This window comes from Hesperophylax consimilis, chromosome 12, assembly GCF_061612785.1.
Source record: "Hesperophylax consimilis isolate HC1 chromosome 12, BYU_Hcon_1.0, whole genome shotgun sequence".
Taxonomy (NCBI): Eukaryota; Metazoa; Arthropoda; class Insecta; order Trichoptera; family Limnephilidae; genus Hesperophylax; species Hesperophylax consimilis.
Genome location: NC_142847.1, coordinates 34,424,778 through 34,451,785, shown reverse-complemented (window position 1 = coordinate 34,451,785; position 27,008 = coordinate 34,424,778). Strand labels below are relative to the sequence as shown.

At 32.5% G+C, this 27,008-nt stretch overlaps 1 protein-coding gene across 1 annotated transcript; it reads left to right on the top strand.

The window, feature by feature from the left end:
- Positions 1–24,970: 24,970 nt before the first annotated feature.
- Positions 24,971–25,372, top strand: LOC149419540 (uncharacterized). Its single transcript, XM_089637601.1, has one exon. It carries the CDS (start codon positions 24,971–24,973, stop codon positions 25,370–25,372), a length of 402 nt encoding a protein of 133 aa, XP_089493727.1.
- Positions 25,373–27,008: the final 1,636 nt, after the last annotated feature.

Here is a 27,008-nt window from a genome sequence, read left to right as displayed (position 1 = left end):
AAATAATACGATTTGAGGTGTTCACCGCCAAAATAATTATCAAGCATCTGTCCTGATGATGGACTCTGTAACGCTGTTCGAAAAGTTGGCCAAAGAAGAAAATAGCCCAACACGAGGTCGCGCAACATGGCATAAAACCCCAAAAATAAAACACCATAAATTTTTTTAACTTAAAATCATACCTGTGGCTTATTTGAATAAATGTCTTGTATTGTTTAAAATAAAGTTTTGAAAATTTCAACTTCCACATTTTATTTTAATTTAAGTTTAAGTCGATCTCATATTTCAAATTCAGAATTGATAATATCACCTTGAAACTAATATTTCCATAGACATATGTATATTAGTAGACCTGCCCTAAGTGATTAAAAGCGTATTATCCCCACTCCCCATACCGGTTCCATTGGAGCCGGCTGTGCTCGCGTATGGCCTCAAGTGAAATTTGAAAACGTGACGTCATCATTCTTGTGCGAACTATGGTCGAGGCATCATCGGTTCATTTTACGAAATAACACGGCAAAATGTTGACTTGTACTATGAAAACTTGTAAAAATAGATGTGAAAAAGAGAATAAACCCAATTGTCGTATTACATTCCATATATAAGCATTATTTTACTTTATTTTAAGCATATTCACATCGTATAATATGAATCAGTTGTTACTATCACATCGAGAAACGTCTGGACGCGAAACACAAAGCTGGTTGGTTGCTGGGAAGTAAATTATGAACATTTATAAAAGTGTCTTAACTAAATACTTAAACGAAATATTGGACTCTGAAAATAAAACCGAATTTTTTTGCCGAATTTGGACTTCGCAAATTTGTTCATAACGTGGCGAGTAATTTGCGCTCCCATGTAAAAATGTCTATTCATTCAAAAGCAGATTTTACTTTTAAGAAGTAAATGGTGATATTATAATGCGAGATGCCTATTTACTGTCAGATTGATTTATTGACGAATCACAGTCAGCTTCACTCCCTTCGTTCTTCAACAGTTGATTTTACCCCTCGCCATTATCTTCTCGTCTATTAATTCCTATGTCTGTGAATATTTCCCTTTTTTGGCATAACGTAGATAGCGTCTCAGATAAATATTTCCGATTTTTATTTATATGGGAAACCTTTAATAAAAACATTTTTAGAACAAAAATTCAAAGTCCAATACAACAAGCGCGATCAAACTTTATTTGGGTGTGAAAAAATACCACAAAAAAGATTGAGCGTGCAAAATCACGGAACGCCACTGAGAGCCTCTCTAACATGAGTTTGCTTAATATTCACAGCCTATCCGTACGGAGAGGCTATGATGGTTACTTTAAATTCTGCTCCACTCTGAAAGCCAACCTTCTCAGTTTCGGCCAATTGAGCATGACTCGTAGAGCATTGCACTTCTGTATAGAAATTAAACCTTCGGGCCAAGGGTAAATAATATGGTTTTGGGGTCACCGATATTATTGTAATCACACCTCTCAATGTCTCATGAACTCCTGATACAAATTTAATTGACACAAATCCAGTGTATTGTTTGTCGATCAACTAAAGAAAAAAACCGGAAGATGTGGTAAGTACGATGTGGGCGCTTGTCTGTATCCCCGAAAATGGCATTTTGTGATAATTACAAACATATTATTTCACTAGGTTTTTGGTCCTCTTTAGTTTAATATTATAACATACAACTATGAAAAGTCCAGATAAGATCTTGAATACAAATTAGAAGCTTGAGTGAAAATGTTAAAGATTTATCCCTAGAAAGCTAACGTTCTTCAAAAGTACGAACATAAAATTAAAATCTCTTTTGGATATATACCTCAATAGGTGCATGGCGGTTATGTTTTAAGTTATTTTGTTTTCAAGACAAATACTGACTACTCGTAATTTTATCGAACGGTTAGTTCACTGATTTTGGTGGTATGATTGGTTTTTATCCAACTAGCGCCAAAAACGTAATGGCGTATTTTCACAAACTATGAATACCGTTAAAATGTGAGGAAAATGTTTAGTATACTTTTTCTGATTCTGATCATTGTACTAAAAACGTGTAATTTTTTTATTTAACGTCAATATAAAGTAAAGTAAAAAAGATACAATATTAAGTAAAATAAAAATATAAAGTGATGTAGTTTGTTCTCAGCCCTCCTCACTAGGTATACCTGTTCCGAGGCGGAGTGTAGGTTGTTGTATGTGTGTTGCTCATGATTTCCTCATCTTCTAATTAAATTTATTTATGTTAAATTTATAAAAAAAATCTTTTGATGGAGTCCTTATGGGTACTTTCAATAATGACTTTAAATAACTATTGATATACAAAACAATCTATAACAGCACTTTCCAAAATAGTTCCAACTGGCTACAACGTCATTATGACAGAAAACGCCAATGTCTGGTAAAACCTCTAACGTCGCACGGCGCAGAGTGACGTCAGCGCCTCCGAATCTTCTATATAAATAAAAATGTAAACGTTCGTTTGTTCAAAATCTTCCTATATTATACATATAGATATCACGTGTGACAGGTAAAAATATGTTTTTTTTTATTCAGCGCCATCTGTAGGACGTAGAAGCAACACGCGCTATTTTTTATCTATCAGCACCACAGACATATTCATATGTCTATGATCAGCACAGTACAGCTAGTTCACGAATAAAAACTAATATGCCGTTCTGGCGGCAAATCAAAAATAGCTCATTTTAAATCGTTAAAGAAAATTTATTTGTCCGCATAAAAATACCTCAATTCAATTTCGATCGTAATTTTTATTGAGAATAAAAAAAACAACAACAGTGAATATACCTTATTCAATTGGCATCGTCAATTTATATACGTTCTCTTCACATGTCAAACAAAAACGCAATTTTTCCAAATTATAGTTATGTATTGGCGTTTTTTGAAAGGGGAAATTCATCATTAAAAAGTAGTGTCATTTTCGATAAAATTTTTTTTGTGTTTCTTTATTCATAAAAATTTAAATGATTACAGTTTTTTGTTTCTACATCCACCATACTAGACACATTCCCGTATTATGGTAGCCATATTTCCAATGATATATAACACCCATAGGTCCACTATGGATGTTATATATCATTGCATATTTCTTTAGATTACAATGTTAAGATGTTAGGATTTACAGAAATAAGAGAGAGAAAAAAATATATAAAATAAAAATAAGAATAAAACATATGAATAAAATAGAATAAAAGAGCAGTTAATTAATTTAGTGACACGAGACATTCTTTACAATAGTTCCTTCCCTTTACCAATAGCCAATTCTGAATATTTTTTTATATAAAGATGTTCAGTTTCCGATTTTCTGGTATCTATATTGAGTAAATTGAATATCTTGGGAGCAATATAGGAAATTGTCGCTGGGCAAATGCTGTTTTTGTTGAAGGAATTACATATTTTAGGTGTGACGAGTAACGCGTATGAATATTTTATTGTGTTTTTTTGATGATTTTTTTTTCCATATGTATATAAGAAAAGTCTTAATGTATAATTGACGAATATCTAGGATTATAAATTTTTTGAAAAGAGGCTGTGATGGGTGTGACGGGTGACATTTAATAAAGATACTATTTTTGTTATAATTTTGTTTAAATTATAATCTCATCATTCTATATTTCACCAACATCAAAAAATCCTATGACTTAGTAGATTTTGACGAAAAAACATTCGTCAAAAAGTCGAATGCTTACTTTATTGAGGTACAATAGCAACGTTAGCTATCCAGGGTTAAAATTATTTGTTATTCATAATCAACAAACTGTCATTCTTAATGTACAAGTTTCATTACAATATAGTAGCCGAAGTCCCCGGCATTACCATCCTCTTCTTTCAAAGGTTGTCGCACTTAAGTGCGCAAAATTTCACCAATCTGAACGAATTGGGCGAACAATCTGGGCGAACGTGAACTAGGAGGTGAAGGAGATGGGGAAAAGGAAGTTGGGGGAGTACCTGGCTATTCAGATCTGATCATCAAACACGGTCAAAGTCATTTCAAGCAACGTTTCAATTTTAAATGGTGGTATTACACAAGGGCGATACTGAGAGTATCTTCCACTCATCATATATCATCATATATACATCCAATAAAATTTACATGCGTACGAAGAGATTTGAACCCGCGACCTTCGGATTTCTAGTCGAGAGCCTTACCTTTCTAGGGAGGTTGTTGATTTATAACTTATAAAATAAATTAAACCTAATTGGGCCACGAAAAAGATTATCGGTCATATGAACAGTCAACTTCATTATCAGACAAAGGAATTGTATCTACCAATGTAATGATTTTATCACCATTTTTATATTGTAAATATACTCAGACAGTTAATCGAAATCTTCATCTGATCAATTTGTATCTGAGAAATTCCCCTTGGTGTACCGGTCGCACCGGTACAGGAGTGCTCCTGGCTGGGTGGTACAATCGTATCGTATCGAGAAATCCTATTAATTGTTAATTTATTGACATTCGACATTTATCATAATTTATGACGCCATTATTTTTATTGCTTTTCTCAATAAACTAGAGTTACCTAAGGTAGGTACTACGAGTATGTTACGCTACACCGTGAATTATTAATTGTTTTCGTGTTTAATTCGTAGAACTAACTATGATCGTTGACATTGAATATAAAAAAATGATATTTATTTATATAACAATGGCCTAAAAATGCATTTGTCTATCACTATATTTAATTGGTAGGGTATTATCATTTTTCGAAAGTAAATGGCCTCCGTGGCAGAACAGCAAATGTGGATTATTTGGACTCCAATATTTTTAAGAATCAAAGTATTTTTGCTATGTAGACAATGATAATACAAATGAAATCGATGTCAAAATCCATGTTATGACCAATTGAGATGTTGATACCATCTTTTAGATTAGTTGAAAAAAATACGTATTTTTCTACAATAAAATCAAAATGATGAATCATTTATGAAACAAGATTTTTATACGTTAGCTAGAAGTTCCGTGAATTGTAGACCTAGCGTCCAAAAAGTGTGTTTATAATTTTCCCTTCTCTAATCTCTAAATAGTATAAAACAAAGACAGTATCCGCGTCTGTCTGTTTGTGCGCTTAGTTCTTCTAAACTATGCAACGGAGTGCGATAGAGTTTTCACTTTAATTTAGAGATTATTTTTTTAAAGGTTTAGATATATGATAAATGCATATTATATTTATAGAAACTAGAGAAATGTCGATCTTTTGTAATTAAGTGGAAAAAAAATTCGGACGCTCACATTGCTAACGCTGGCTAAATCTTATGAGATAATTAAAATAATGTACCTACCTCGGAATTGTATACATTAAAAACACCTACAGAAAATTACGGGATGTCATATATGGTATATGTGCGAAAAGGTAGAGTATTTTAATAAATCAATACCTAAATTTACTCTGTAATCAAAAGATTTTTAGTAAATACCTACCTACGTAATTATAAACGATATATTTTATGAAACATGTGTTTTTATTTTAATTACAATAAATTAGCAATACTAATATAGATAAACAGCATAATTGTTTTTTCTTAAATATATTTTTTTAATATTATTTTATTATAAATGTCACTGTGCTAAAAGTGTGTAATTATAATATTTACATTTATAATCACTGATTTCAAAACGAAACGTTAAAATTTGAAAGCATTCAGCGAAGAACTTTCGGAGATTTAACATTTTGAACATTTACATTTTTATTTATACTATCTATATAGATAGATAAAGTCAGTGAAACAAAATGTTAGAAATTTCTGGTTTAAATTTTAGTATGGAATAAATTGAAATATCAACGAATTTATTTCCAAACCTACCTAGCCTTTGGACTGGGGCATTAATAACATGCATAGCTGGTTTTAGATTAATAAACAAAGAACAACTAAGGAAGCCTTGCGTTACGATTTGGTACTCGAAAGGTTATTAGCTTAGTTAAGTCAGGTGCAGCTGTTAAGCCCCCGCATACTCAATTTCTACCGATTTAAAATAAGTTTTTCATTTTAATTAGAACTTTCCCAAAAAAAGTTATTTTGACGAAAATATCTACAAATTTGTTATGCCGAAACGTTAATTATATGAAATTAAGCTCCGAAAATGATTAAAAACACATTTTTCCTGTTATTTAATATGTTATAGGCATGAAAAAATCACACTGTACCTTTAAAGCAACTAAAGCATTTTTCGAGAGATTTTTTCTCTATTTCAAGCGAGTTGTGTTTTATTAAATATTTTCACCATTTTCGCTTAATTATTATTATTTTTTTAATATTAACGCGCTCCCTCTGACATTCGTAAATACACATCTCCCTTTCAAACTATCTTTGAACGCTTACTACGGGGCCTTAACACTATAAAAAGTATCGATATAATAGAAGTAGTTATGGACGATCCCTCAAAATTGTAGGAATAGAAATTCAAAAGAAAATAAAGTTTCGTTTAATATTGAATGTCGCAATTTATACATAACCAATAACACGTGCAAACCCAGTTTTACAATACATGAAAACGTACGTAAGATTAATAAATTAACGTTTAATGTTTTACGTAAATAAGGCATCGATTAGTAATATAAAACTAAATATAATAATATGATCCTATAATGTAGATACTTACAACGATAGACGCACTAGTAAAATGTGTTTCCCAAAATAACTCTTTGTGTAAACAATATAGTAACTAAACACTTCACAAATTAAAAGATGTAATTAACCGCTATCAATTACTAATTCTTGACGTCACTATAAACCGATACATTTAGGCACAAAGTATAATTTTTCATTGCAATAATCATTAATTATATTGATTTAGTAACCAATATTATTTTTTTGTTGACGTGCAGTGAGTAGGTGTTATATTTCTTTTAAATCGGTCCCGGTGAGTGAACGTTGCAGGTGAAATTAATTAGGCGGACTGATGGCTGATTGCATTTTTATAATGATTGATAATTTATTATCATTGGCGTCCTTAGAGCTGATTGTATGAAGGTAATGTTAAGCTGATATGTGATTTATCAGGAGTGAATTAGGCAGACAGTTAATCTTTTACTACTTTAAAAAACTACACAAAGAATCAAATAACAGAGTTAATAAAATTTAAGCGGTATTTATTTTGTCAACTCCGCGCAGAGCAACCGACTTAGGTTAGTTTTATCATGTCACTTACAATAAAGTTAAATTTTACTGTAGAACAAGCCAGTAGCAATGGCGCGTGTTACTTTTACGGCCAACCGATGGCACTGTTTTAAAAAAAAGCATGTTTGTCCAACAGATTACGTTGTTTTTGAAAAAAGCATGTTTTTACCTGTCACATATGACTTCTATATAATAAAGGTATATAATCACATACACACGCGTATTCGAATGCAAGGTTGTGTCAAAATTTCACAACAATAATTGAAGAACTTTCGGAGTGAACAAACGAACATTTACATATTTATTTATATACATAGATAATATATTATTTAAAAAGAAAACACTTATGCACAAGTAATGTTTAAAATTGAAATTATTGCATTTTGGCAATTTCTTCCAACTGTCATATTAGTGACGACCTCCAAAGAGTAAAGATTTTTAATGTACATAAATACCGCACATGAGTATCAACTGCTCCATTACTTAATTGTATATTTTCTAATGATAGGTCAAATATGCTATTTTTAAGACTATTTCTAGTATTCTCTTATGCTTATGTTTAACTGTAACATGCAATTAATGTTTATGGTATATTTACGCCGTAGATATTAAATAAACACAACTTGATAAATTTATTGTATGTGGGTATTTCACTAGTCAAACTTTGACATGAGATATTTTGTATTAAGTATATTTACACGTGTTTTTAAAAAGTTGGATTATCTCACAGATATTAAATAAACAGTTAATAAATATTAACCGGTTTAAAAATTTGTCACTAATAGACATTTCGTCAGTAAGATCCAATTTGTTAATAAGAGCCAATTTGTCAGTAAGATCCAATTTGTTAGTAAGATCCAATTTGTTAGTAAGATCCAATTTGTTAGTAAGATCCAAATTTGTTAGTCAGATCCAATTTGTTAGTAAGATCCAATTTGTTAGTAAGAGCCAATTTGTCAGTAAGATCCAATTTGTTAGTAAGAGCCAATTTGTCAGTAAGATCCAATTTGTTAGTAAGAGCCAATTTGTCAGTAAGATCCAATTTGTTAGTAAGAGCCAACGGTAAGAGCTCCTCTATTTCGTCATCACTATAAAACATTTTCAAAACGCTAACTTAAAATCTGAAACCTAACTTCATACTTCCAACATACAAATAAAGCTGTGGATTCTTATACCGGCCTCCACGGCCTAAGGGTGAGGCTCTCGACTAGCAAGCTGGAGGTCGTAGGCTGAAATCCCGGCGTGCTCGAGAAAATTTTACTTGGTTAATTTGTTATTTCACAATTCACTCACTCATTTAAACTAAGATATAGTATATTTCCGACAGGGCGATACTGAGAGTGGAAGGTACTCTCAGTATCGCCCTAGTGTAAGACCACCATTCAGAATTGAAACGTTGCTTGAAATGGCTTTGGATGTGTTTGGTGACCAGATCTGAAAGCCTGATACTTCCCTAACTTCCTCTTCCCCATCTCCATCCCCTCCCACTACCTTCAACCTCACAATATACACTAATTGGGGATGCCATAGTCTCACTGGCTCCAGACGGTTGGGAGCAGTTGCGACTCGGAACATATAATATTATGTCTCACATTGTCTATCTAATATAATTATCATGTTCAATATATTCACACAAACTATTTTTATTTTTTATTGTTGATACATTATTTTACAATATTTCATATTCTAATTCAGTAATTTTGGCCTCACTGGGTTGTTTACCCGTGCTGAGGCCCCCATTTTATAATATAAGAATTTATACATTTAAAAAAAAGAAAAACAACATTAAAATAAAGATAAATTTAAACTAAAAATAAAGATTAAAAATTAAAATATAATTATCACACTAAAAGAAAAATATTAAAAGAGAATGTAAATCGGCATTTAAAATGATTTATGGGTCATTCCGCCGTTTCGTTCAAATTTGCCTGTTTCCGCGGATTTTTTTTTTTTTGCCTTTTTACTATATATTTTTATAGAAATGGGTTCCCGTACCTATCAGATGTATAAAAGTGAAAAGGGCACCTTTGTGCGACACTTGGATTCGAAGAAAATTGATGGAAGGTAATGAAGGTGTGGATGGTAATGAAAAACTGTTGGATGGTAATTTAAAAATTTGGATGGTAATGAAGTTTGGTAATGAAATATTAATAGATGGTAGTGAACATGTTTAAGGTTCTTAAAATGTCTGTGAATAATGAAATTTGAATAGAAATTGAATAATAAAATAGATTTCAAATCATGCTAAGTATCATTTGACATGGTGAGCGGATTAGGAAAAAGAAGAAAAACCTATTATAGTGAAAAACTAAATGCTTTATTCAGACTTTTGAACATTGGAGACAAGAAATACATTTTTTCATACATAATCAGTTCTGCTTACTTATGCTTTTGCAATATCTGTATGAATTGTTAAAAAATAATGGAAAAAAATATCAAAATACAAATTAAGAAAAGGCAGCTGGAACATCAAATCCAACACAACTAAAATTTTCCTATTATACTACTTACCCAGAAATTATAAGGAATAGTCAAATTCTTTATAATTACGTTTTATAAGTAGGTTTGTACACAAGAAATACAAAATTTTCACATTCCTAAGCAAACATTGTAATATTTGAAAAATAGAAATAATAAAAATAATAAGAAAAAATCAGATGTCAATTGAAATGCAGTTTAAAATAAAATCAGAGATACTTAAAACAAACACAACATATGTAACTAATAAGTACAAGATAAAGGTCTTACATCTAAATAGGAACATAATATTTAAGGAACTTGAGATCATTCTTGTGAAAGTTTTTGCTGGAAAACTATTTCAAATCAAAGTTCGGCAAATTTTTGAAAGTGAATTGTCCTCTTTCATTCTCATCTGGATCTTGCAAGCGCTGAAGAATTTGTGATTCCAAAATGAAATCGTCGTCACTAATTGTTGGCCAGACAAATTTTTTGGAATTCCCTTGAGCTTTTTTCAAAAAAATTACTTTGTACTCTAGTGAAGTTTGCATTGGCAAGTGTCTCGTTCTTTTTTGGGGAAAACAGTCCAGTAGGGTCTATATTTACAAAAAGTCGAATAGCTGATTTTTTGTTGTTCTTTGCAGAATTTGTCGTGGAGGTTTTTGAAGTTATCTGTAATATATCTTTTCTGTTTTTTTAAAACTTTGCGTTTCACAAATTCTTTTTTTCCGGGAGCTACCCGGCTATTTACATCTTCTTCAAAAAAATCTTGTATCTTCCGTTTTATTTTATTTGTTTTGTTATTCTTGTTTTCAGCTAAAGTCTTTCTGATTTGAAAGGGAACTTTACTGAGTACTTTATATTTCTTTAACTTGTTCTTGTCTCTCAGTATTTCATTCGCAAACTGTCTTTTCTCTGTTTTTTTTAAAGCCTTGTATTTTTCATTTAATCCTCGAGACAGCGATTCACTGAACAACAATTTCTTTTTTACATCTTCGACTTTATTCATTGGGATGTATTTAACTATGTCGTTTACTTTTTTCTCTACTGTATCTTCGATTGGTCTATTTACGTTTTGTAGCTGCAACGCCTTCAATTTCTTTTGTTCGTTTCTTTTCTCGTTCCTGAGTTTGCTTATCTGGTCCTGTAACGTCTTAATGATTTTCAATGATCTATACCTCAATTTTCTAACATTCGTTAGACCACGCACATTTTTTTTAATGATTTGTTGTTCATTCTCGACTGCGAGAGGGTCAGGATCTAGAGTATTTTGCACATTATTGGGTACTTCCTTGACATTTTCATGAATTGGAGGCATATTTTCTACTGTAATCGTTTCTATTTTACGCTGCTCCTCTTTTTTCTTCCAATAATTTACAGAGTTCTTTCGCCATCTTCGTCTTTGCTCTCTCTGGGCTCTTTCACTCATATCTTCAATGCTGCAAATCTTTTTTTGCGCTTTTCGCATTAAGTATCTTTTTTTTTCTTTCGCTTTCTGAAGACTGTACAGTTCCGGATTGTTTTTAATCTCAGCATATTTTTGTTGCTTACGCAGCCTGTCCTTGGATAACTTTTCTTCTTTTTTCAGTTTTTTTATTTAACTTTGCCATTGTGGATTATGGTGTTTAGCCTGTAACAAATAATAAAGAAAAATTATCATAAGTATCGGATCAAGTGAGAAGTTGAATAACAAATATGGATAATTTCAATTTCGTTACTTTTACAGGAGAGCCCAAAAATTGTTACACTACTTTTATATCTTTGTTTAATATTTTTTTCCCTAAATGATTTAAAATCTAACAGTAATGATATGGTTTTTTAATCAAGAAATTTGCGTTGGACTCTTAATAATGCCCTTTATATAGATTTTTGTTCAAATCTGGATTTGTTTAGAAACTTGAAATTTTGTAAAAATTCATCTGTTTTAATAGACAACTGAAGTAATGAAGATAAGTAATGAAAATAATTGTGACTGTAGGGGAATAGTTAAACCATTTGTTTAATATATTATTCGTTTACATTTGAATAATTATAATTATATCATTGAATAAAAAAATCGATTTTCAAATAAAAATTCGCAGGGTAAATTTTAACAGATTGTTTTTCCATATCAGTAAATAGATAAAACGAAAATATGTATTTCACCAAAACTGAAATTGTCCGACGCTAGAACGCAAGAAACTGCTTTTATTGATAATATTAACTTTTATGAACCCCCAAACATGGTCCCAGATGCACGTAAAAATAACCCTTACAAATTTATCATTACCCTCCACACCTCTAAATTACCATCCGGCAAAAAATTTTACGATACGGAAGGTAATGAGACGGAGGGTAATGAGGTTTTGACAATCTTTCCTTAATAACTCGCTTAATAATGACATTACAAATCTTTATGTTTCAATAAAAAATAGTCCGACTAATTATAGTTTATAGGTTCATGATTCGAATTTTTAAAACATGTACTTACTTTAAAAAATGCTGGAAGGTAATGATGCCTGGTCGGTGACAAAGTCGTTTTCGAGCACGGAGATCGCAGATATTTCTTTATTCAGCGACGCACGTCCTCCCCCGTCCAGATATAGCGGTACACTGATTAGTAACGGAGGTGCGGGGTAGGGTACAGCTGACGAACAGTGACAAACACGGTCACAATTTTAATTACCGCTTTGGCGGAAGACGACAGCGATTTTTTCTGGACAAAAACAAAATCTCAATTCTTTCTATGATACAGTAACTTTAAAAATTAATTAAACACCAATAAATATGCAAAATTAGTTGTACATTCAGGTCGATTAATGAATGTAGTGATTTTACTAGTGTAAAATGTTCTTATTTATTGATCAATTTACCGGTCCCTCATTTACACGGGGAAGGTAATGAGATTTTAGCATGTTTTTTGTATACCATAAAGTTATTAAGTAACAAATGCCTAATCCGGTAAATACTACTTTTTCCTTTTTTAAATAACTACATTTTCCTATAAAACTTTCTTGAAAAACATTATTTTTCATATGACTTTTTTGCAAGAACATGCGATTTGAACGAAACGGCGGAATGACCCTTATGTGTTTGTGCGTGTTGCGTGTTTTATATATTTTTTTGTGTTGCGTGTATATGTTTTATTCTTTTATGTATAGAATTTTGGTAATATTGTCTTTTTGTTCTTTAATCCATTTTTTTATTTTGTGTTTGAATTTATTTTTATTTTCCTCAATTTTTGTTTCAAGTGGAAGACTGTTGAATGCTTTAATAGCGTGGTATTTATGGTGTCTTTGTCCAAAGGTAGTGTTTACCGTCGGAGTTTTTATGTTTTCTTTGTACGCTTGTCTGACCGGTCTATTAGTGATATTTGGTGTTTGTTGGGGTTTGTTATTTTGGTCGAAAATGTAGTTTAGTAGTGTTTTAACATATAATTGGCGTATATCAAGTACGTCACAGCTTTTAAATATTTGGTCTGTGTCGGTTAGTTTATGTTTTTTGAGTATTACCTTTAATATCGTTTTCTGTGCGATTTTTATTTGAGTGATAGCTGCGTTTGTTGCTCCTCCCCAAGCAATTATTCCATATTCTATTATTGATTGGCACAGTGCAAAATATATTGTTTTCAATTGTTTTATTTTATATATGTTTCTTATATTTAGGAAAATGTGTATTGTTCTGAGGAGCCTATACTATGTACCTAATAGAATATGGCGGGTGCATACGACTCGTAAATAAAACAATAAAAATTACGTACATTGAATTTAAAATAACGTAGATACGGTACTTGAGGAACTGCCTATTCAGATTATTATTTATACAACTTTACAATGAAAAAATAAATGTAAATTTAAAGAATTCTTATTAGGTACCCAGGTACTAAATAAGTACCCATGTAGGTAAATATACCTACAAATAAGATCATGAAAAAAATGTGAATTCCGCACAAGAGTTCCTACTGCTACCGTCTGTCTGGAGCCAGAAAGACTATGGCATCCCCAGTCGGGACTTGTTCGTTTGTTGTGAGGCTGAAAGTAGCGGAGAGGAGAATGAGATGGGGAAGAGGAAGGTGGTGGAAGTTCCTAGCTATTCAGACTTATTCACACGGAGAAAAATGATAATGTTAAAATAGTGATACCATGCCAATTTCGAGTTGAATTTATCGAGAACACGTGTTCTTTTCCTAATAAATATCATGACGGAATGCGACAACATCAGTATTCGTATGAACACTCAATACGCCGTCCTCATAAAACATTAGCTTTTAACTGATACTCTGTTAGCAACTCTGTCAATTCATTTGCCCCTGGACTAAGGCCTGCAGTCCCGTTTTTAACAGAAAAATGAATAATTTGACTAGATTCTTAATAAATTTACCGTAGGTTTTCACTGTGCACCAAACACGGCTAAAGCCATTTCAAGCAACGTTTCATTTCTGAATGGTGGATTTTCATCAGAACTAAACTGACAGTATCTTCCATTCTAGAACATTGCATATACTAGAGATATATTATTTTAAGTGAGTCAATTGTAAAACAGCATAAATAAATTATATTACAAAAAATTACTTTCGCACGTCAAACCCGCAACCTTCGGGTCCATATTTGAGAGAATCCCCTCGACCACGCATGACGTAAAAAATTAAAAGAAATTGTCTGAAAATACCATGGAATGTGTTTATGTACCAAGAAAAGCTATTTCTATGAAACTGTCCGGAACTACTTCAAACAATCAAATTAACAGTACCCATCAGATAAAACCAAATATTAAACATCCGGCAATGCAACACTAACTCTAAACAAAAACACATTCATTCATGTTTAACAGTTTATCTTTTCCTTTTTTCCACTTTTCATACCTCCCACCATCCCAACCCACATAGGCTATTGTAACTCTTTTGTTTTGTATACTCCCAAAAAAAGTTACATCATGAAAAACCTCTTATCCAAAATGATAAAAAAATACTACACAATGTATTTATATTAAAAATAAAATAAAAAAACTCACCGAAAAATTTACGCGTCATTTGGTTCGTAGTGTAACGTATTCACACGCAGCTAAACAGTATGTTCAATAAAATATATAATAACTTTACCAAAAATTGATTAAAATATACAATGTTGATTAAAACAACACCACGCCACCTTATTTCTCATTCGTATTCAATTATTTGAAAAAATTATGACACTAGTGATGTAACTTGAGACTGGTGTCTTGGTGGATTTTATATGGAGACTGAACCGCACTAGAAACAAATGGCAGAAACTATGAATTTTTGTTCTAGCTATGCAAGAAGTTATGGGAAATCAAATGGCTGCAACGATTAAGTAGGTAAGAATTGTTAATTAGTTCGGGGCCCGCATTCATTTTGCATGAATAAACACGATTATGCAATAGCCAACAATCGCTAATCATATTTCACTTGATTAAATACATTATTGTTTACCTGCTTGATTTTGACGAATTTTTTTCAGAGAGCTATGTCGCTACCCAGTTGGCAGCGTTGAAATCGGGTTAAAGTAGGTGCTGTAGAAAGGGATTTATTAATGCGAGTCTTGAAGAAGCCCGGATTATATGGAGGAGGATAAATAGATGCCGGTAACTTGTTCCACATACGAGCCGTCTTACACAAAAACGAGTCGAAGAAGCGGCCCGTTCTCATGAAGCCAACATCAACTGTGAATGCTCGTGCATGCATCGAGTTTCACGCACGTGCACCGGTGCACCGGGGATTATTATTGCTAGCACATTTTCTTTATATATACTATTTGTCTTATGGCATGATCGCAATGCATTTGTTATTTTATTTTGTTTGTTTTATTATTTTTTATTCATTTATTGTGTATATTGGCTTCTTACACCGTTTTTGCCCGTTCTTTAAACTGTGTATTTATGCATATTCTTCCTTTTACTTTTGATTTTGAGCACTATTCATTAGGAACGCGTTGAAAAATATAATAATGTTTCTTTTTGTGTTTTTAGCTCTTTACTACTATGTTAATCATTTTTTCCCTTCTTTTTTTCTATTATGAACGGTCAATTTATTGTTGATAACAACTTATTTTCTACGTTTGTTATTTGCCTTTGTATTTGTTACTAACGAAGTGGTTTATGATTAGGTTGTCGAACTGAACTCTATCGTACTGTGTTGTTCATTTCCCCACCATGGGCGCGGGTAGACCCTGTTCCTGCATCCAGTAAGGTGACATTAATCCGGTGCGGCCGTCCCACGAACCACGGGTGCCTCCCCAGGCATGATGAGCGGGCCTGGGGAATGTTTGCGCCAGCCCGGTCCCGTTCACTTCATTCCCTAGGGTCTTTGGGAGTATCTCCCCCCTCCCCATTTACATTTCTTCGAGGGTACTCTCGGAAAACTGGCTAAGGGACGCGGGTGCTTGGGCTCATTGCCACATTGAATCTGTGCATTAGAGATGGCAATCGATCTGTTAACAATGAATTTTCATTCGGACAAATCGCCCTCCTTTGCACAGACTCAAGTATAGTGGGGCTCCAGCCTAGAGGTGGCTCCCAAATTCAATAGTTGGGCGTACTAGCGATTTGTACAGGATTAGCAGCTGGTTACTATTTAAGAATCTGCTAGACCTATACAAGACGCTGTTATTCAAAGAATAAAGAAGAAAATAATTGAAAAACGTACCGATATAAAATATTGCTAATTTATTAAGAATCTCTTTAAATTATTCGTTATCCGATTGCAGCCCTTTACAAACGAATTAATATGATTCCTTATATTTAAAAAAAAATACGAATATATTATCACGTGATCATAAAAATCGTAATATTTGAGCATTTCGTCATTATATATTATCAAGAGAAATACAGGCGCATGAAAGCGTTCCGATATATTAGGAATTTACTAAAAAGTTTTTCAGGAAACGGCCTGAAATCCTTTTTGAAACCGGATTACCAATAATTTGAAGATATTCTCAATAAATTAGCATTGCTCAATTTCTCAGTGTAAGTGAGGCAACATTTGTTTCAGTTAAAATTTGTATGGAAGACACATAATATTTTATAGTACATTTTATAAAAAAAATATTGGTTACATAATGCCAAATAATGAATACATGGATAGTGAATATGTGCACAGTGATATGTAATAATATGACAAGTACGACGAACGTTGAGGATAAGCTGTAATATGGCTGAATAATGTATTCACGCCTGTATTACAGCTGTATATATAATTTCTGAAATTCCTCTACCTGAGGGAGTATAGTTACTACCCGTAGCTCTATCTTACTGACTCTCTCTTGGGTATGCTCGGTATGCACCATCTACGGATCGAGTATTAGTCTCTATGTTCCTGATGTTTATCTCCGTCACAAACAGCATAGACTGTTTTATCTCCCGGCCTGCAGGACTAACTTGCCTGCAGGTCATGCCGGTGAGGAGAGCAGTCTTGCTGTTGAACAGAATCAATTCGGATATCGATATACTCGTATTTAGCATCGGTGAAGCTGCCTTTAAAAGGCAAGCTCTATTGATGCTGGTATAAATTGAATTGAATTGAAAAGGCCTAATAAACATTAGTTTTTAACTAGGCAGTGCCTGTTGACGTTATTTTGGTGCGTAAAATTTTATTTTAATATTTATGTTATACACGGTGTCCGGAAACTCGTAGTACAAGCGGGAAACTGGAGAATCTACACCACATGGGGAACCCAAAAAAACATAAAGTTTTTTGATTTGAGCATTTTCAAAAAAAAAAAAAAAAAACAAAAAAAAATATTTTTCGGCTATTTTAGGGTTAAAGTTTTTTCTGGTGTTTAGGGTTGAATAACAGATGTTTTAACCCTGCAGAGCAGAAATATTTTATGATTACACCGGGTTAAATGAAGGGTGATTTCAAAATAATGCTTCAAATCCGAGTTTCTTCATTTGTTTTACTTTCAAATAGTTTTAATTGGTTAGGTACTTTGATCTTCAGTAATAATTTAAAAGAATTTGATAAAAAAAAAAAAAAAAAAATCAACTTCAAACTCGATTTACTCGATAACGAAAGCTCAAATAAAAAAAAATATATACTACAAAATCGACTCCAAATGTGATGTAGATTCACCAGTTTCCCGCTTGTACTACGAGTTTCCGGACACCCTGTATATATTAGACTTCATTTATGCACCAATAAAGAGCGGTAGCCGGTCATCTACCAAGGGAATCTCTGAAAATTGTAACAAGCAGTATAAACATAATGATAGCAGTGGTAACACGGGTTTTCCTGTCGTATAATGCTTTTGAAAGTTCTTGAAGGAACTACAGCAACGCGTGGCGGGTTACAGCTAGAAAACAATTTATATGGGTGTTTCAGGCTAATAATTACTGTTTATATAATTTGTAAATATTATGAATTTAAAAATAAATTATTCACTTCAATCGCTATATAATTTTGTCATACGAGCCACACCTCCATCAATAATACTATTATTTTTTTCCAATATGTATGAAATATAACGAAGGCCAGGGTATAATAATTTTCAACCATTTAATTGGCAAAATATTATCTCTTGAATAAATTAAAGCGTTATTAGTATCAAATGATTGCCGAATGAACGTAAAATAAATGCACATTTTAATAATGCTCGCTTCACTTGCAAGGTTACAAATAGACACATTTAACTTTTTAGTTAGACTAGTGTATACTCGGTGGATAAACAAAAAATCGTGGGTTAAAAAGTTTATATAGTTTCTTCGTTGAATCCTCCATTAACCTCCTGCAATATAAACAGTGTTAAACTGTAGTTTACTGAACAATCGTTAATAATTGATTGAGACGGCTTTAGCTATATTTAGTAAACATTTTGAATAGTCAGGTACCTTTTCTTTTAAAAAAAACCTTTCTCTTATTACTCGCCATATTCTACACCTCCGAATCCCACAAAATTTCCAATTCTTGATGGTGTTGGGATATATTTATACACGGTGTCCGGAAACTCGTACTAAAAGCGGAAAACTGGCGATTCATCACATTTGCAGTTGATTTGTTTCAAAAGTTTTTTTGATTTTATCTATAATTTTCGAGTAAATTGAGTTCGAAAGTGGAATTTTTTAGCAAATTTAAAAAATCGTCCCTATGGGGTTAATATCAGTGTCTCACCAGTACAGGTGTGACAATAACAAATCGTTTATGAACGTATTTGTATTTACTTTTTACCCATTATTATTTGTCATTTACTTCTGCATATTTAGCTTATTCATTTTGTTACTATTTTTGTTACTATCATTTTGTTATTATTATGTATTTAAACATCCATGTATGTAAATTTTCGGCACCATACCTGATTTATGCACTTAAATAAAAATAAATAAATAAAATATTATCAGCTTTTTTGTCTTTTAAAATGAGTCAAAAATTAGACCCGTCTCCAAAAGTTTTTTTAAACAATATTTGTTAAATAAATTAAAAAATGTTAAAAACAAACGAATGTACATTTTTTTTTATATTATCTATAGTTGCACACAGTATAATGTACCTACATTCACCAGTTTCCAGCTTGTATTACGAGTTTTATTATTTATTTATTAAAATATATATAAAGTTAAAAGGCATAAAGTATTAAGTATTACGTATAAACTATAAGGTATAAAGTATTACATGTAAAATATAAATTATTAAGTATAAAGCATGAAACACGAAGTATGATGTATAAAATATAATATAAGGCACAAACTGCAAAGATTAAATGTAAAGTAAAAAATCTAAAAATATAAGTACAAAAGGTGAGATATTTTTTTAATATCAATTATGACAATTATTAGCCAACGATGCCAATCTAAAAACAAATAACCTAAACGATTATCAAATTACAGGTGACTTAAATAGCGTAGCTAATACCTATTGTACCGGACAGCAGATGGGTGTACCTAATAATTAATTAATAATTAAGAAAATGAATATTCTTATATCACACATTTTACGATGAAGAATCCTTTGAGGCTTATCTCGCACGATGAGTCATCTTGCTAAGAATTTAAAGCACCGTACACGTGTCATATCGCCAGTTCAATTATGAATTACTCGCACGACAAACCGTGGGACCTCAGTTTATGTTTAGATTTAAGAATAATTACTCCACATTAATACGTGTAGAAATTGTTGAATTCGAACCCAATAAATACGCAAACAACTGGCCCAACCAGTCAGTTGTCCGACGACATTCGCAAGTTGTGTTTCTTTTCAAATCCTTACCCAAGGTACCCCCAGAGGAAACCGGCATTTTACAGTCAATGTCACTGGCGTAGGTGTCCAGTACACCTATTGTCATAATAACCAATTATTTTTTTTAATTCAAGAAATGGCAATAACAAACAAATAATTGTAAATCAATTACCTTATAATTAGTTAAATGAAAACTATAGTAAGTAAAAAAATAAATGAATTTCCGGACACCGTTTTAAAAAATTATTCATTTTTTACATTTATTTAGCTTACGTCTCGACATTGTGGAGAACGGAACAATTATGAAATATAAATAACGTACTTAATAGTTGCGATACGTCTTCTTTAACCTTGCTTAAAATTTGCCGATTTTAATATTTCTACCTACTTTAATTATTTAACCGAACACATAAATACCTCGCTTTACAATGTAAACAAAATGACACATCGACTACTGATTAGTAACAGTGATTGATACGGTACCTTTAATTCTTGAACTATTCATGTCAAGAATTAGAGTCACCGTAACACTGGTAAACATATCAAAAGATTTTCCTTTATGGCACTAAAAATAACCTTGTAATTTTTTCGAATCGATGTCACGTTGTTTATTTTTAAATATTGAATACCGCACAAGAGTCCCTACTGCTCTCAACCGTCTGAAGCCAGTGAAACTGAGGATAGATTGTTTCACAAAATTTTAACAATTCATCAAATTTAAACGTTAATTTTCGGGTAATTATATCATTACAGGCTAGTTGCTTGACAAGACTGAAATAATGAGATAACTTTGAAATTTGAAGAATTTTTCAAATTCTCTAAAGTGGGAAGAGGAATGATATGTAGAGGAGGAAGGTAGGGGAGTACCTGGATATTCAGATTTGGTCACCAAAGACGGCTAAAGCCATTTCAAGCAACGTTTCAATTCTTACACAAGGCCGATACTGGATGTTTCTTCGACTCTGGAACGTGTCGCAAGCATACTACATATTATTTTAAATGAATAAATTGTGAAATAACACAAGTAACAACAACAATAACCGCGACCTTCGGCTATAGGTAAGGTTGGCAACAAGTAAAAACAATTTCATGATGGTTTGCCAATTTGAATGACATTGCATTGCACGACCTTTGTGTAAATCCCGAAATAAAAACATACATTTATATATCAACTAACATTGTAGTAGAAAGTTCATAATATTGCATGGTAACTAACTAATAACAATAGGATATTCTCATCATTTTTTTAGTCCCTAAAAAAATTACCCTGTCGGGCCTCATATTGACTGTTGCCTCATAAGCTTTCGGAAAGTCGTGTGTATTTAAAAAAAGTGCGTTTATTTCCACTCAATAAAATCCCAATAAATGAGATATTTCTAAACATATCCAAAAACAAATTACTGTTTTTAAAAGGTGATGAAATACACTTACAAATTTGACTTTAATTTAATTTAGACTAATAAATTTATCTACGTAATATAATAAAAATCGTATAATTAAAAAAATATATTTTATGTGCATAAGTTAGGTAAACATTGTTATTTATTTAACGTATCTAGGGGAGAATCTTGGGGTAGGGGATTATTATGCAAAAATGCGCGGCCTTTTTCATACAAAACTTTATTTTAATTTGAGGCCTAAATTCACAACAAAACTAAATTACATTAAATCCATAACTTGTTTTGTGTGCTGTTTACGTACAGATAATTAAAAAAATATTTATAAATCACCTTCTACGACGCCAATGTTTTAATTTGGAGCCTTATTGTAACTTATTATTTTCACGTTTTTTTTTTTTTCGCATTTCTTATTTTTATTTGTAATACCTTCGTGTGGTACTTGGTAGAGATTTAGTGAGTCATCTTAGAGTAACATTCAGATTGGTACTTAACCACTGGATTGCTTTTGGTAATATAAATGCGCCAATTTAAATGCCTCCGATTGCTTTATTGAAAAAAATTGCAAATTATCTCGTGATCTCAAAGCCTGCAAAAATGAAACAAACGGTAAAATACAGGTTAACTCATTGGCTATATAGCATCATAACAAGTTTGTATGACTCCATGTAAAAATTCTATGTTATTTTTTTTTAATGCTGGCGAAAAATTAAAAAAATGATCGTCTGGATATCTCGAGCAATCGAGGCAAAATTATTTATTTCGCGTGGTCGCTCCAGTGGTTAATAATAACGTCGCAATGTCGCACTAATTGTACAAGTTACTTGAAGTAAGGTGACTGAATAGTACGAGTGCTGACATACCCATGTTCACGTCGGTATAATCATGCTATCTCTCTTTCATAGATTTAGACATACGTTCATTACAATAATATGCATAGGTATTGAGTCGTCCCACTGAAGTTGAACTGAATATTAATAATAATTTAAAATAAATTTAATATTTCAATAGAAACATAATATAAATAATTTTAAGATGACACGTGAGGAGGCGTGCAAAAATGCGTTAGATTATATATTATTAGGCTTACGAACAAAGCACCCAACAAATTTATTGTGTTCATAGCAATGCAACTTTATAGTGTTATTCCAATTGAAATCAATCATATGGGAAGATTTACTAAGTAAGATAAATAAATATATTGTGTGACCAATACAATACATATTAAAATGACGTACATTTATGGAATATTTTGGCATACAACGATGTAGATGAAAATCATCATAATATTTTTAGATATATATGTTGATAACGTGATAGGAATTTCATATCCTCTGATTAATTATTCCGTCAATCTAAGATTACCAAAATTAATCAAATATGTACATGGTATTAAAAATCATTAATTAAAATCAATGGATTAAAATGATTGGATGACGTCTTCGTGAAAATGAGTGAGGGGGGTCGAATTTGAAACCACAACAACTAGAAGATTTTATATCTCAAATTGTCAATTTTTTGGAGTCCTTATTTATACCATGTACATAAATATATTGATTCACACAATTGATAGTAAAATGTTCATATACAACTAATAATTTTTAATGGCTTTAAGATTCTTACGGGAATTCGATAAGTTTCTCAATTTCTTTCGCTTGAAAGATAACTGTTACTTTGTTTTACGAAGGAAGGAAATACCTATTGGGGTGTGACAATAAATAACTGCCATCCAGGTTTCGCATTTCTCAATCTTCATCAGGGTTTCCATATTAACTAATCATATTTATTTACGATATTGTATTAATTTGTTTATATAAATAAAACAAATTAATACAATTCGAAAAAGAGATAAATAGAAAAGAAGACACATCACTGGTAACAGAAAGTGTTTCGTCACGCCATTGGTCCTCGGTAGGTTCGTCCTCTCGCCAATCACAGAGTCAGGATTCACACAAAGGCGATGCACTACGTCGTGTAACATTTTAAATCGAGCCGCTATCAATAACACCCCTTACGTAGATGGCGATAAGATTTAAATTCTCGTTTAACACCATCGGCCCGTTTTGATTTGTGGAAGAAAAAAACATTGCCAAAAAGTGCCTTTTATTTTATTTTGTGGATGTTCAGGCATAAATATTTAATTTTTTTCTGATCATTTTATAAATAACTTAATTTGCAACATTATAAAATAAAATTATAACCGAAAATGGGCTCGTAAGTAGGAGATTTTGAACTTTAAAGCAGTTTTCATAGGCCTTATACGTTATTTTTTTCTGGGCTTATAAAAAGACTTATCTAAAAAATGTTCCATTTTTTTTAAAGGCCAAGATGTATTCTACTCGCAGTATTTAATTAAAGCATCTGAAACATTTCTAGGTGACCAAATTTTCAAACCAAAAACACATGATTTTGCATTACTACGTAGTGCATCGCCTTAATTTTGAATCTGCACAATGCGTGTTTGATCGCCGCCTTCGAAGAGTGCTTATGTACTTCCTGATGTATCAAGGCGTGATTCCCCAATGTGATCGCGGTGAAAAGTTCAATTTAGCTCATGATTGCTTTGTATCAATAACTACCGATAACTAGTTTGACGTAACCGCCTTGGAAAAATATAATAATCTCAAGTGTCGATCGCCGAGAGATATTATTAATGTTTTAACGTACGTTGTAATCTCAAATCTCTCTTAAAATCATAAGCGCGGGCATCATCACATTAAGAAAAACAAAGCTGCTGCTGAGTGCGATGTATCGTGTAATACTCTGTTTTAGTGTAGGACATACAGTGGGTTGCCATATTAATAGGGACAGTTCCAATATTTCCTGATACGTTGTCTCTACTTCTAAATAACTTGGATATGATGGCCATTCCTTCATTATTTTTCTTGCTGGTATCACCACTGACACTTTTAAGAAGTGGCAACACTCGCAAAGTGCCACATCCCTCGAAAATTTAAGGTTTTTTCCACGTGGCCAGCATTTTTGTGAAAATGCGTGATTGAAGTTCTGGTAAATAAATATACATAATAATTATATTTACGAGTTTTAACAGTTTAGCTGTACAAAAATGTAAGTAATTATTAATTATCTATTAATTTTGTAATTTTTTTTTCATATCTTATTTCAGTGAATAGTTTTTCCATATTGAGTCCAATGTTTTGTTTTTTTAGTATGGCTAGGTCTTCAGACACGTCCCCAAGAAAATGTCCGGAAGTGAAGACACTATTGTTAAACACTCAACATTTTCAAAAGGAAATAGCGGCCATTACAGGTATTTCAAAGTCTGTGGTTAACAGGATAAATTATAAAATCAATCAAAACCTGCCCCTTGAATTGGATCACAATGGGAAATGTGGCAGAAAACGAATCACTAAACCTCGTACTGACCGCAAAATCAAAGACGTCTGTCTCCAAAACCGCAAAAAGAGTGTGGCTCGTCTGACTTTGATGATCAACGAAGATGATATCGAAATCTCCCAAAGGAGAGTCCAGAGGAGATTGGCTGAGGAGAACCTCATTGGTCATCGGTCATGAGCTAAAAAAACCTCGCCTCACAGTAGATATGAGGAAAAACTACTGGAATGGGCCAACGCACACCAAAACATGACTACCTATAGAGAACTGGAATTAGGTAATTAACATTTTTGGGGTTATCAAACTTTAAAAAAATTCCATTAGTTTGTTTATGGCCTTTTTTTTAGGTGTGCTTCTCTGACGAGTCCATATTCCAAATTTTGTTGGATAAATCATCGTTCGTTCGACGACGCCCAGGAGAGAAATTTCATCTGGACTGCCTTGTGGAGACTATCAAACACCCTACCAGTATCATGGTGTGGTCAGTCATCTCTTCCAAAGGGATGGGGCGCCTCCACATCGTGGAAGGGACTATGAGGCAGGATCAGTATAGACAAATACTGGAAAAAAGAGTACTGCGTCAAGTCGGAGAATGGTTCCCTGGTGACCAGGAGTACGTCTTTATGCACAACTCCGCACCCTGTCATAAAGCCAGGACTGTCACTTCATTCCTGGCTGAAAAAATGTGCCGGTTTTACCTTTGCCGGGGATTTGCCAAGGAGGTGATCACAACGAAGCAGCAGCTCATCGAAACCCTCATCCGGGTGTGGCATCATTCTCCTGACCTAAGGGTTACTGCAAAATTGTGCATTGAGAGTATACCACGGCGTGTACAAGCTGTTATTGCGGCTAAAGGCGATGTTACGAAATATTAACTTTTCGTTCGATAATGTAAAATAATAAAAAAATAAAATAATCGCATATTAAGGACAAATACGGTGTTAAAATTTTCAAAATTCAATGTCCTTATTAACATAAATAATAATAACCGCACCTAAAATCATAAACATCTTTGTTTTATGAACACAAAGTGTGAAAAAGATATTATCCATAGGTGTCCCTATTAATATGGCAACCCACTGTACAAATCTATATCACAAGTTTGATTCGGCAGAGTAAAAACAATTTCCCTTCCTCTGTCCCGTGAGGGGAGCAAGCAACCGCTTCACCTTACAGAAAGAGATACAATTATTATATGAGGGGTAGGTAAGGTGAGGAGAAAACAGATCAGTGGTTAAAATTGATAACAATGTTTCTTGTTAGATACTTTAAGGCACAATTAATGTTTCAATTAATATTCAATGGATAGATAATTCAATTAATATTCAATAATAGAAGAGTTCAGCTGCAATAAGAAATTTTCCGGAGACGTTGGGGTTATTTTAATAATTTATTCGTATTTACTAACCGTAAAACCTTTAAAATTCACTTTGATTGAGAAAAAATGTAACTTTAATGCATCTTCTAACATCTTTCACCACATAAATTGTTATTTCTTACAGTAATTATGTAGAAACCATGTGCTATTTAGGTATATACTTTTGCGTGCAGCGAAATTCGAAAAGTTTATCAAAACAGCGTTGTACAAAAATTGGATTAAGTGAAAAATAAAAGTACGACGTGATACAAATAAAAGGTGTTTTTTTCATCAAGCGAGTACCAGAGAAAACCTCCACCTGCATTAAAGCACTGCAAAAGCCAAAATAGCGGCACATGGTCCTTCGAAGCCCGATGAAAAACCAGCTTCATCCAGCCAGAACTTTGGTCATACGTAAACATCCTTATTCGTTACATATTTCTAAAATCCTAAGGCATGATAATTCTTTAAAAACACGCGAAAGAATCGCCACCAATAAAAAAAAAATTTTCACCATACCTACTAATTATTCTACTAGTAGGTAAGTTTTACTGTACGATTACCATTGATTATTATGAACAATATCATTTAGTTTATTGTAATCTATTTATTATTCGCTCCTGCAAAGGTAGTGTAAAAACAAAGGGTTTTATGATTGCGGCTGTCGTAGTATCGTATATTTATATTTTATTCTCCCATTCCGTGTTTTTTTTTTTTTTAAATTTCATTTTTTTTTATTATTCATTATTTTGGCTTTCACCCATTAGGAGTGATCTTGGCCATACATAATTAACATTTTTTTCTTATTAACAAATACAATAAATGACAGAATATAAAAATATACATATGATTTTACATCATAAAAATAACATAACTGTTGTGTTCCCACAAACAGTTCTCCAAGTCGTCGTGGAAGGAGATTTTGAATAATAGATTCTCTGTGTTAAATCAGGGATGTATTTATACTTCGCGTATTACAATGGTGACTCGATAGTCGACCTAACTAGAAGCTGGCTAAATGAGATCTGGGAACACCAAGTTTGTCTGGGAGCATTCTAACTGGTCCTGGCGACTACTGGCTACTAGCTGCCATCTTGCGGACTTCCAAGCAAGCTCTATGCTTACCCCTTTATGAGTGCATCTGTGAAGTTCTT

Excerpts from the sequence above, each read along its gene's own strand:
- LOC149419540 (XM_089637601.1), top strand. The coding sequence starts at position 24,971 with ATGGTGTGGTCAGTCATCTCTTCCAAAGGGATGGGGCGCCTCCACATC.